The sequence below is a fragment of the Pseudophryne corroboree genome, chromosome 5, assembly GCF_028390025.1.
Source record: "Pseudophryne corroboree isolate aPseCor3 chromosome 5, aPseCor3.hap2, whole genome shotgun sequence".
In the NCBI taxonomy this organism is placed as follows: Eukaryota; Metazoa; Chordata; class Amphibia; order Anura; family Myobatrachidae; genus Pseudophryne; species Pseudophryne corroboree.
Window position 1 is genome coordinate 49,810,527 of NC_086448.1, and position 13,227 is coordinate 49,823,753.

General features: G+C 47.4%; 1 protein-coding gene across 1 annotated transcript in view; it reads right to left on the reverse strand.

Moving 5' to 3' along the window:
• Nucleotides 1-13,227, reverse strand: part of TG (thyroglobulin) — a 297,874-nt gene that overhangs the window by 18,023 nt on the left and 266,624 nt on the right. The window contains 2 exon segments of the mRNA XM_063925145.1: nucleotides 4,800-4,967; nucleotides 12,858-13,022. Of these exon segments, the coding sequence (XP_063781215.1) occupies nucleotides 4,800-4,967; nucleotides 12,858-13,022 (333 nt within the window).

A 13,227-nucleotide genomic window follows, 5' to 3' on the forward strand; every position in this document is an offset into this window, starting at 1 on the left:
CAGCGGCTGTCAGTTCGACGGCGGAGGAGGAGCTGAGAAGAGCTCCTGAAGACCAAAGACGCCGTAGAAGTCCTGGATGGGCGGCGGCTATGCAAAAGAGCTTAGCAGCCGCCGCCCACCAGGTAAAGACACTGGAAGTCCTGGGAAGGCGGCAGCCATGCAAAAGAGATTAAAGGCCGCCGCCTCCCAAGTGAAGACGCCGGAGGAAGACGCCAGAAGCCCTGGGGAGGTGGCGCCCCCCCCAGGTGAAGACGCCAGAAGCCCTGGGAAGGCGGCGGCCACACAAAAGAGCTTAAAGGCCGCCGCCCCCAGGTGAAGACCCTGTTTAATAAAGGTTTTTTTTTAAGTACGTGTAGTGTGGTTTTTTTTATATTTTCTTTACAGGTGGACTACAGGTGCCAGCGGGCCCTTTATGTCCGGGCATGCTGGCACTTGTGGTTCTCCAAGTGCCAGCATGCTGTGGCAGGCTTGCTGGGACCTGTGGGCCACCTGTAAAGAACAGAATTAGCATACAATGAACCCTGCACCCACCGCCACCAGGGGTGCGGGGCAAAGCACTGGGCTATCAGCCCAGTGCTGGTTATTGCTCGGGAGGGGGGACCCCATTCTCATTTTTTGGGGACCCCACTTTCCGAGGAATACCAGCCCTGGGCTGACTGGTTTGGGGGGGGTGTAATGGCATGGCAGGGGGACCCCACACTGAGTGTCTCCCCTGCTATGGCATTACCCCCGTAGCTGGTTCTGCCTGGTGCTGGTTTTAGCGGTGTGGGGTGACTGCACTTTTTTTTTTCCGGGGTGGGGGGGGGTTTAGCTGCAGTGCCTCCCCAGCCCCTGACCTCACCGCACGTCACTGCTCCCAACGTAATTGCTCCAGCCGCTTAACCTGAGAGCTAAATCACTGTGAAGAGAATGAAGTTCCCCCTCAGTGATTTAACTCTACACAGTCATGGACTACCATGACAACCACAGTCACACGGCACATGACATGCTGAGCAGAGAGGCTTTGGACCTCCTCTCAAAAATTTGCCTGCTCTGTGTACTGTAAAATCATCCCCCCCCCCCCACTACCATCACATGACATGCTGTGAGCTGTGAGTGTATGTGACTGGCAGCCATACTTTCCATCCTCCACAGGGATTTTGAAATGAGATAATGATTTGTAGAAGATCAAATATAAAAAAATGATCAGATAATTGCTTAAACTATTAGCTCCCAAGACACCCTAACAGTACAGATTTTAAGGATATTCATGCTTGAGCACAGATAATAATAATGCCATCTGTGCTCAAGCAGAGATATCCTTAAAACCTTGGCTGTTAGGGTGCCTTAAGGACCGAATTTGGGAACCCCTGCCTTAAACAATACGTGACATGGTAGTTAAAGATCATTATTATTGATGATAATAATAATAATAATAATAATATTATTATAATAACAAACATTGTAACACTGCAGTACATATCTGGAGCTGCAATGCTTGGCCACAGGTGTGTTTTTCATGCAATATGTAGCAATCTCTCTCTGATAAGCTATGACACTATGTAACAGCGCTGACAGCTGTGTGTTCCTGCACTACCAGATACAGTATACTATGCAATCAATATGTAACAGAAGATCTGAGGCTAAAAGTAACTATTTCATTGAATGCATCATTTACTGTATACCATGTGGGAGAGGACAGGAACAGGAAGGAGATACCACAAGAGGAAACGGCAGGTTTATTTCATGCCATGACCCAAATGCCACAGAGATAGGCGAGTGTCAGTGCCAGTTATGTATTTCTTTATAATATATACATATACACGGTACATGGGATCCATACAAATCACTTGTGAAAAGATGTAAAACACATAAATACAGATATATAATAGAACAAGAGCCCGTGGTCTAAGGAGCTCGGATACACAAGAGATGAAGTACCGGAGGATGTATCAGTGAGAAGAGGTAATGACAGAGTAACAGTGCATGGGGTCCCGGCTGGAGCACAGCTGATCTCTGTGCCTGCTTATCCATTAGGCCAGGGGTCAGGGAACCTTTTTACCCCAAAATATATTTACATACACCGACGTTACCCCCTTGATTTGAAAGGAAGGAAGTCATATATTATTGTGCATAAATTATTTTTATTATTTTCGCCAATTATTTTTTGGCAATGAATGAGTTAATTAACACTTTCTCCCCAAAACACCAGAATGAATGTAAGAAAGATGGATGAGGGGGGACACACGACTTTTAGGAGACAGATGGTCACATCCTCACCTCAGTAATGTCAGTGGGAATTTCCCACTGTTATGTGGGCCACTGTCTGATCCTGCGGAACTCCGTCACTTCAAGCTCTGTGTGTGGGTTGGCGGGCCGCAGGCGGGAGGACAGGACAGCGCAGGACGGACGGGCGTGAGGGAGCGCGGTGTGACGTCAGCACATCACATCGCGATCCGACCGGTGCTGGACGGGGCTGTGTCTCTGCAGCGCGACCGTCCATTACCCCCAGGAATTTCATTTTTAACCCATTTGGGGTAATTTACCCATGTTCCCTGACAACTGCATTAGGCTGTCTAAGCTGCAGCCTAGGGTGTCAGGGCTTGAGGGGAGCACCCCCTTTCCTCCCTGGTGGCAGCTGGGAAATAAAATGAAGACCTAATTCATTCCATGGTGGCTGTAGGACTTAATTAAAGAAGCTTACTAGTACTCCAGCCATCCTGAGGTGGTGTTCAGGGAAAAGTTCCTAAAGCAATTACCAGATGGCTGTGTAGTGTGATCTCATATTTATGTACAGTGTGCTACAGCGACATCTGGGCGGTCTAAAGAGCTGCATGTGATTATATTTAGCATCTTCCACACATTCTCCAGAAGCCAAATATCTCCTTTACACCCCGAAACATCATTAGATGCCACAAGATCAAACGTGTCAACAGTGACATCACCAGAGACTCATCCTGCACTGCCAGCTCCGACGCAGTGACAGGAGTTGGCTACTACACGATGATGTTACGGTGCAGCACCCGATTCCTTCTCACTGGGGAGGGAGCTGGCATCTTGGTGTCACCCTCTGGAGGGGTGACACCCGGTGTGGTCTGTGCCTCCCACGCTCACCCTAGTGATGCCAGCGCACGTCAGTTGTATAATGTTCATTACCTGCACATGTGCTGTATGAAAGGCAGTATCCTGAGCACGCATACGCACTGTGCCCTGTGTGTAGCTGCATTACAGGGAACTCTACAAGTCTACTCCATACACAACCCTCACTCAGACCCTGGCGGAGGTGCAAATGTGGAGTTTGGAGATCCGGGCAGCGGAGTTATGTGAGATTAGAGAGGTGGTTACCGGGACTGGCATGGAGTACACTCGGACATGGAGCAGTTTGAGGAGTAACCACTGCGGGATAGTATGAGGGAGTGTATTAGCTGCTTAGTGGAATCCTGTGTAAGGAAGTGGTGTACTGTAGCAGTATTGTGTATTGTGCAAGTGACAGGATGCACAGACTGCGGTGAGAAAGGACAGGACAGAGATATGGATGACCCAAAGATAGCTCGCACCCTGCTACAACGCTGCTAAATGTCAGTGTCATTTCAGGCAGGGGGTGGACTGAGTCCAAGGGACAAGGATGAGCTACAGAGTAATTACGTTTAGCTATGCCATGTACCCTACAAGGAGATGACTAGAGACGATCTGTGATGGGAATCTGCATATGGGTGATACTGTAACCAATAGGAGGACACTAGGCTGCAAAGGTTCAGCTGTAGCAGTGCCGTAACTAGACATTTTAGTTCTGTGTGCAAGAAACAGCATCGGTGCCCCCCCCCAATATACAAATCAGGGCCAGTGCGCACCGAAACTATAGGTGTGTGGCTTCATGGAGAAGGGGGGGCATGGCCACAGACCTCCCTTTTACACATTACGGCAGGCAGAGTCCCCCTTTTTACACATTACAGCAGCAGAGTCCCCCTCTTTACACATTACGGCAGGCAGAGTCCCCCTTTTTACACATTACAGCAGCAGAGTCCCCCTCTTTACACATTACGGCAGGCAGAGTCCCCCTTTTTACACATTACAGCAGCAGAGTCCCCCTCTTTACACATTACGGCAGGCAGAGTCCCCCTTTTTACACATTACAGCAGCAGAGTCCCCCTCTTTACACATTACGGCAGGCAGAGTCCCCCTTTTTACACATTACAGCAGCAGAGTCCCCCTCTTTACACATTAGGCAGGCAGAGTCCACTTTTTTTACACATTATGGCAGCAGAGCCCACTTTTTTAAACGTTAGGCAGACAGGGTCCCCCCCCCCCCTTTTTTTTTTTTACACATTATGGCAGTTAGTCCCATTTTTTTTCTCATCTGTCCTCTTCCTGCAGGGCATTGTGGGTGGGCTGGGCGCAGGCTGGGAGAGACGTCATCTCCTCCAGCATAGGGGGGGAGTGGAGGGGGGGCTGCAGTGCTGCCCGGCTACCTATGTGAGAGGTAGCTAGGCACTTCGGCTGGCGATGGCAGGGGGAAGCGGGTGGATGCGGGCGGCGGGGGAAGCGGACTGCGACGGATTGGCCAGGTGTTGCCGGCGGTCCTGTGCCTTCAGCGCATCTGTGCTGTGTGCCAGGCACCACTGGCACACACCTAGTTACGGCTGTGAACTGTAGGTTGGAACAGCAAGGGATGCGGGACTGAGCCTGGTCCCACTTCCATATAACGGTGGTCCCGGGCTGGTGGGTATCCCAGTCAAGGAGACACTGAAAGACTAATTAGGAAGATGGCATTGTGACATCATACCTACAGCAAATATATTCTGGGGAATGTTTTACTGTACCTTAATGGCCTTAGCCCTGCTGATCAGACCATCCCTCTCAGTACTTCCAATAAACAGGTCCATATTCCGAGGCGGCTTCTGCTCCAACAGTCCTGAGGGTGTGTCCAGCAGATAGGCACCATCCACAACAGGCCCCCAGGTTTGGAAAGGTCCCCGGACAACAAGAAGCTATAGATAAAACACATTAGCTGTATGGTAATACGCATGATATTTATATACATCTGTAAATACGCTGGGATTATGACGGGCAATTAGGCTGCTTTAGATCTAATTGGTAACATCTCAAAGGGGCTGATTCACAGTCGGACGCAGCAGCGATTTATTTGTGCATGCGTCCGAGTTGCAGCGTGAATTTGTACATACAGAGGCGCAGTACAGATTTGGATGCTCAGTAGCAGAAGTGTGAGGGGCGTTCCTAGACAGTGACTGGGAGGTAACAGGGGAGAGGCTGAAAGACACACAGAGATGTCGCGTCTTATGGGAGTGTTGTCATGTAAAGCAGTTGCGTACAAAGACGCTGAGCCAATCACACGGGAGGTCATACTCAGACAGAGAAACTGCTCCTGCCATAGACCAATGGCGGCGTCTCAAGATGCACAAAGTGTCTCGCACACGTGAACCCACAGACCTATCCTAGGGAAGGACTTTGTTGCAGTGTAAGCATAAAGACACAGACGAAACTACGGCAAAAGACGCAGCCGCATCTGACTCAATCAGCCCCAAAGAGAGGTAAGAGTTCCTGCCATGTACATGGATTGGCTGAAGCTATCCATAAAAAAATGTGAAAGAATGTATTAGATAAACCAATGAGAAACAATTAAAGAAACTATGTAACTGCTCCCATCATCCCAACAGGTTATATCAAGGCTGGGGTCTTCTGATTGGCTGACGCTGATGTAACTGGGCTACATACATTGCAGGTTAGAGATCTACCTGAGCTGCAGTGTACCATGGTTTGTGCTCCAGCAGTCTGGTCATCATCAGAAATGAGGGGGCTTATAATGGAACACATAGGACCTCTGACAATTACTAAAATGTTCATAGATTGGAAAATGAAAGCTGTGGGGACTGCTTTTGCTATAGTTAACAGTGGGAATGTTACCTACCTAGTAGTGGAGATGTTGCCCCTAGCAACATGGTGGTGGAAAATAGACACTAGCCCTTCGGCTGATATACACTTACCTGTCTGGGCTAAGCAATGCAGAAAAGACACAAGCCTGACCCCGGACATACACTAACTTGGTCGGGCACTTTCAAAAACACAACCCGTGCCGCTGCACATATGATACCACTCAAACAGCGTGAATGTGAGTAGTGGGACTGTGAATCAGCTGCAGCAGGAGCCCGGGAAAAATGTATGAGCCTTATGGCGGAGAGTGGACCAAGTGACCATGGCACTGAACTGGGGGCACACTAATGTGATCTAAGGGGCATTACAAAGTGGCATAATGTGACCTAAGGGGCACTACAAAGTGGCATAATGTAATCTAAGGGGCACTACAAAGTGGCATAATGTGATCTACGGGGCACTACAAAGTGGCATAATGTGACCTAAGGGGCACTACAAAGTGGCATAATGTAATCTAAGGGGCACTACAAAGTGTCATAATGTGACCTAAGGGGCACTACAAAGTGGCATAATGTAATCTAAGGGGCACTACAAAGTGGCATAATGTGATCTACGGGGCACTACAAAGTGGCATAATGTGACCTACGGGGCATTACAAAGTGGCATAATGTGACCTACGGGGCACTACAAAGTGGCATAATGTGACCTACGGGGCCATACAAAGTGGCATAATGTGATCTAAGGGGCACTACAAAGTGGCATAATGTGATCTAAGGGGCACTACAAAGTGGCATAATGTGACCTACGGGGCACTACAAAGTGGCATAATGTGATCTAAGGGGCACTACAAAGTGGCATAATGTGACCTATGGGGCACTACAAAGTGGCATAATGTAATCTAAGGGGCATTTCAAAGTGGCATAATGTGATCTACGGGGCACTACAAAGTGGCATAATGTGACCTAAGGGGCACTACAAAGTGGCATAATGTAATCTAAGGGGCACTACAAAGTGGCATAATGTGATCTAAGGGGCACTACAAAGTGGCATAATGTGATCTAAGGGGCACTACAAAGTGGCATAATGTGACCTACGGGGCACTACAAAGTGGCATAATGTGATCTAAGGGGCACTACAAAGTGGCTTAATGTGACCTACGAGGCACTCCAAAGTGGCATAATGTGATCTAAGGGGCACTACAAAGTGGCATAATGTGACCTATGGGGCACTACAAAGTGGCATAATGTGATCTAACGGGCACTACAAAGTGGCATAATGTGACCTATGGGCACTACAAAGTGGCATAATGTGATCTAAGGTGCACTACAAAGTGGCTTAATGTGACCTACGAGGCACTCCAAAGTGGCATAATGTGATGTAAGGAGCACTACAAAGTGGCATAATGTGACCTATGGGGCACTACAAAGTGGCATAATGTGATCTAAGGGGCACTACAAAGTGGCATAATGTGATCTAAGGGGCACTACAAAGTGGCATAATGTGATCTAAGGGGCACTACAAAGTGGCATAATGTGACCTACGGGGCACTACAAAGTGGCATAATGTGATCTAAGGAGCACTACAAAGTTGCATAATGTGATCTAAGGGGCACTACAAAGTGGCATAATGTGACCTACGGGGCACTACAAAGTGGCATAATGTGATCTAAGGAGCACTACAAAGTGGCATAATGTGATCTAAGGGGCACTACAAAGTGGCTTAATGTGACCTACGAGGCACTCCAAAGTGGCATAATGTGATCTAAGGGGCACTACAAAGTGGCATAATGTGACCTATGGGGCACTACAAAGTGGGATAATGTGATCTAAGGGGCACTACAAAGTGGCATAATGTGACCTACGGGGCACTACAAAGTGGCATAATGTGATCTAAGGTGCACTACAAAGTGGCTTAATGTGACCTACGAGGCACTACAAAGTGGCATAATGTGACCTATGGGGCACTACAAAGTGGCATAATGTGATCTAAGGGGCACTACAAAGTGGCATAATGTGATCTAAGGGGCACTACAAAGTGGCATAATGTGATCTAAGGGCTCAGTAAAGATAAAATATCTCTTAAAAAAAAAAGTATGGTGCGTCTTGACAATTTTAACATCTTGTTCAGTGTGCAGTGAGTTAAAACTAGAAATGAGCGGGTTCATTTCTCCGAGATCCGAACCCCCCCCCCCCGAACTTCACCTATTTTACACGGATCCGAGGCAGCCTCGGATCTTCCCGCCTTGCTCGGTTAACCCGAACGAGGCCGAACGTCATCATCCCGCTGTTGTATTCTCACGAGATTCATATTCTATATAAAGAGCCGCACGTCGCTGCCATTTTCACTCGTGCATTGGAGATTGAACGGAGAGGACGTGACTGCGTTCTCTCCTTGAAGAGCTCCGTATCTGTGCTCAGTGTGCTGAAAATATCTACGTTCTCTGCCTGAAAACACTCCATATCTGTGCTCAGTGTGCTGCAAATATCTGTGCTCAGTGTGCTGCATTGTGGGGACCACCAGTATATAATTATAGTAGTACAGTACAGTAGGCCATTGCTGTATCTTGCAGCTCTGTGTCAAGTATATTATCCATATCTGTGCTGCATTATTGTGAGCAGTATATAGTAGGACAGTGCAGCATTTTGGTGACCAGCAGTATACATATAGTACAGTACAGTAGGCCATTGCTGTATCTTGCAGCTCTGTGTCAAGTATACTATCCATATCTATGCTGCATTATTGTGAGCAGTATATAGTAGGACAGTGCAGCATTTTGGTGACCAGCAGTAGTAGTACAGACAGTACAGTAGGCTATTGCTATTGATATATTACTGGCATATAATTCCACACATTAAAAAATGGAGAACAAAAATGTGGAGGGTAAAATAGGGAAAGATCAAGATCCACTTCCACCTCGTGCTGAAGCTGCTGCCACTAGTCATGGCCGTGACGATGAAATGCCATCAACGTCGTCTGCCAAGGTCGATGCCCAATGTCATAGTAGAGAGCATGTAAAATCAAAAAACTAAAGTTCAGTAAAATGATCCAAAAATTAAAAGCGTCTGAGGAGAAGCGTAAACTTGCCAATATGCCATTTATGACACGGAGTGGCAAGGAACGGCTGATGTTCATGGCTAGTGGTTCAGCTTCACATGAGGATGGAAGCACTCATCCTCCCGCTAGAAAAATGAAAAGAGTTAAGCTGGCAAAAGCACAGCAAAGAACTGTGCGTTCTTCTAAATCACAAATCCCCAAGGATAGTCCAATTGTGTCGGTTGCGATGCCTGACCTTCCCAACACTGGACGGGAAGAGGTGGCGCCTTCCACCATTTGCACGTTCCCTGCAAGTGCTGGAAGGAGCACCCACAGTACAGTTCCTGATAGTCAAATTGAAGATGTCACTGTTGAATTACACCAGGATGAGGATATGGGTGTTGCTGGCGCTGAGGAGGAAATTGACAAGGAGGATTCCGATGGTGAGGTGGTTTGTTTAAGCCAGGCACCCGGGGAGACACCTGTTGTCCGTGGGATGAATATGGCCATTGACATGCCTGGTCAAATTACAAAAAAAAATCACCTCTTCGGTGTGGAATTATTTTAACAGAAATGCGGACAACAGGTGTCAAGCCATGTGTTGCCTTTGTCAAACTGTAATAAGTAGGGGTAAGGACGTTAACCACCTAGGAACATCCTCCCTTATACGTCACCTGGAGCGCATTCATCAGAAGTCATTGACAAGTTCAAAAACTTTGGGTGACAGCGGAAGCAGTCCACTGACAACTAAATCCCTTCCTCTTGTACCCAAGCTCCTGCAAACCACACCACCAACTCCCTCAGTGTCAATTTCCTCCTTAGACAGGAATGCCAATAGTCCTGCAGGCCATGTCACTGGCAAGTCTGACGAGTCCTCTACTGACTGGGATTCCTCCGATGGATCCTTGAGTGTAACGCCTACTGCTGGCGCTGCTGTTGTTGCTGCTGGGAGTCGATCGTCATCCCAGAGGGGAAGTCGGAAGACCACTTGTACTACTTGTACTACTTCCAGTAAGCAATTGACTGTCCAACAGTCATTTGCAAGGAAGATTAAATATCACAGCACTTATCCTGCTGCAAAGCGGATAACTCAGGCCTTGGCAGCTGTGTTGGTGTTAAACGTGTGTCCGGTATCCTCCGTTAGTTCACAGGGACTTAGAGAATTGCTTGAGTTATTGTGTCCCTGGTACCAAATACCATCTAGGTTCCACTTCTCTAGGCAGGCGATACCGAGAATGTACACAGACGTCAGAAAAAGAGTCACCAGTGTCCTAAAAAAATGCAGTTGTACCCAATGTCCACTTAACCACGGACATGTGGACAAGTGGAGCAGGGCAGACTCAGGACTATATGACTGTGACAGCCCACTGGGTAGATGTATTGCCTCCCGCAGCAAGAACAGCAGCGGTGGCACCAGTAGCAGCATCTTGCAAACGCCAACTCGTTCCTAGGCAGGCTATGCTTTGTATCACCGCTTTCCATAAGAGGCACACAGCTGACAACCTCTTATGGAAACTGAGGAACATCATTGCAGAATGGCTTACCCCAATTGGACTCTCCTGGGCATTTGTGACATCGGACAACGCCACCAATATTGTGCGTGCATTACATGTGGGAAAATTCCAGCACGTCCCATGTTTTGCACATACATTGAATTTGGTGGTGCAGAATTATTTAAAAAACGACAGGGGCGTGCAAGAGATGCAGTGGGTGGCCCGAAGAATTGCGGGCCACTTTCGGCATTCTGAAGACTGGAGCACCAGCAAACACTCCTGAACCTGCCCCGCCATCATCTGAAGCAAGAGGTGGTAACAAGGTGGAATTCAACCCTCTATATCAGAGGTTCTCAAACTCGGTCCTCGGGGGCAAACACAGTGCATGTTTTGCAGGTCTCCTCACAGAATCGCAAGTGAAATAATTAGCTCCACCTGTGGACCTTTTAAAATGTGTCAGTGAGTAATTAATACACCTGTGCACCTGCTGGGTTACCTGCAAAACATGCACTGTGTGTGCCCCCGAGGACCGAGTTTGAGAACCTCTGCTCTATATGCTTCAGAGGATGGAGGAGCAGCAAAAGGTCATTCAAGCCTATACATCTGCCTACGATATAGGCAAAGGAGGGGGAATGCACCTGACTCAAGCGCAGTGGAGAATGATTTTAACGTTGTGCAAGGTTCTGCAACCCTTTGAACTTGCCACACCTGAAAGTCAGTTCAGACACTGCCAGCCTGAGTCAGGTCATTCCCCTCATCAGGCTTTTGCAGAAGCAGCTGGAGAGATTGAAAGAGGAGCTATAACGGAGCGATTCCGCTAGGCATGTGGGACTTGTGGATGGAGCCCTTCATTCGCTTAACCAGGATTCATGGGTGGTCAATCTGTTGAAATCAGAGCACTACATTCTGGCCACCGTACTCGATCCTAGGTTTAAAGCCTACGTTGTATCTCTCTTTCCGGCAGACACAAGTCTGCACATGTTCAAAGACCTGCTGGTGAGACACTTGTCAACTCAAGCAGAACGTGACCCGTCAACAGCTCCTCCTTCACATTCTCCCGCAACTGGGGCTGCAAGGAAAAGGCTAAGAATTTCGAGCCCACCTGCTGGTGGTGATGCAGGGCAGTCTGGAGCGAGTGCTGACATCTGGTCCGGACTGAAGGACCTGCCAACGATTACTGACATGTCATCTACTGTCACTGCATATGATTCTGTCACCATTGAAAGAATGGTGGAGGATTATATGAGTGACCGCATCCAAGTAGGCAGGTCAGACAGTCCGTACGTATACTAGCAGGAAAAAGAGGCAATTTGGAGGCCCTTGCACAAACTGGCTTTATTTTATCTGAGTTGCCCCCCCTCCAGTGTGTACTCCGAAAGAGTGTTTAGTGCAGCCGGTCACCTTGTCAGCAATCGGCGTACGAGGTTACTTCCAGAAAATGTGGAGAAGATGATGTTCATCAAAATGAATTATAAACAATTCCTCCATGGAGACATTCACCATCAATTGCCTCCAGAAAGTACACAGGGACCTGAGATGGTGGATTCCAGTGGGGACGAACTAATACTCTGTGAGGAGGGGGATGTACACAGTGAAAGGGGTGAGGAATCGGAGGATAATGATGATGAGGTGGACATCTTGCCTCTGTAGAGCCAGTTTGAGCAAGGAGAGATTGCTTGCTTTTTGGTGGGGGCCCAAACCAACCAGTCATTTCAGCCACAGTCGTGTGGCAGACCCTGTGGCTAAAATGATGGGTTTGTTAAAGTGTGCATGTCCTGTTTATACAACATAAGGGTGGGTGGGAGGGCCCAAGAACAATTCCATCTTGCACCTCTTTTTTTTTTTTTTATCTTTGCATCATGTGATGTTTGGGGCCAATTTTTTTAAGTGCCATCCTGTCTGACACTGCAGTGTCACTCCTAGATGGGCCAGGTGTTTGTGCCGCCCACTTTGGTCGCTTAGCTTAGTCATCCAGCGACCTCGGTGCAAATTTTAGGACTAAAAATAATATTGTGAGGTGTGAGGTGTTCAGAATAGACTGGAAATGAGTGGAAATGATGGTTATTGAGGTTAATAATACTATAGGATCAAAATTACCCCCAAATTATATGATTTAAGCTGTTCTTGAGGGGTTTTTTAAAAAAAAAACACCCGAATCCAAAACACACCCAAATCCGACAAAACATTTTCAGGGAGGTTTTGCCAAAACGCGTCCGAATCCAAAACACGGCCGCGGAACCGAATCCAAAACCCGAAAAATTTCCGGTGCACATCTCTAGTTAAAACGGTTATTAATCTGTGATCGTGGAAGTCTAAGTCTTTCATTATTCAGTTTTACTATACAAATAGCTACAGTATGGTCTCAGAGAAGCAGTGCATTATTAATAGTTACAACTGGAGGATAAAAATAATCATTTGTTGGCTCTTTAGTCACAAATTTTAAACAAACAATGACTGGCAAACCTTGGTCTGTGCCGCATTCAGCGCGTTGGCGTCAACTTTGCGCAAACATTCCAAAGTGTCCTTGTCTCCTCCGGATAAACATCCCACTTCCTCCAGCAAAGACTTTACTTGTTCCTGGGCTCTTCTCTCACTTACGATCAGCATTGGGGAAAAAGCAGAGCCACCCTGGGAATAACACACAAATCAGCATTTATGGCATAAACTACAATTTCTGATGCATTTCAAAATAAAAAAAAAGACTTTCAACCAATTCAGTTGTTTCCCAGGACACCATATAAATCACACTGATACAGAACAGTAAATTGAACAGTGAATACTGTGACCTACTGTATGAGTTTATTTACAAAGCAGTGGGTTATGAAACTTCTGA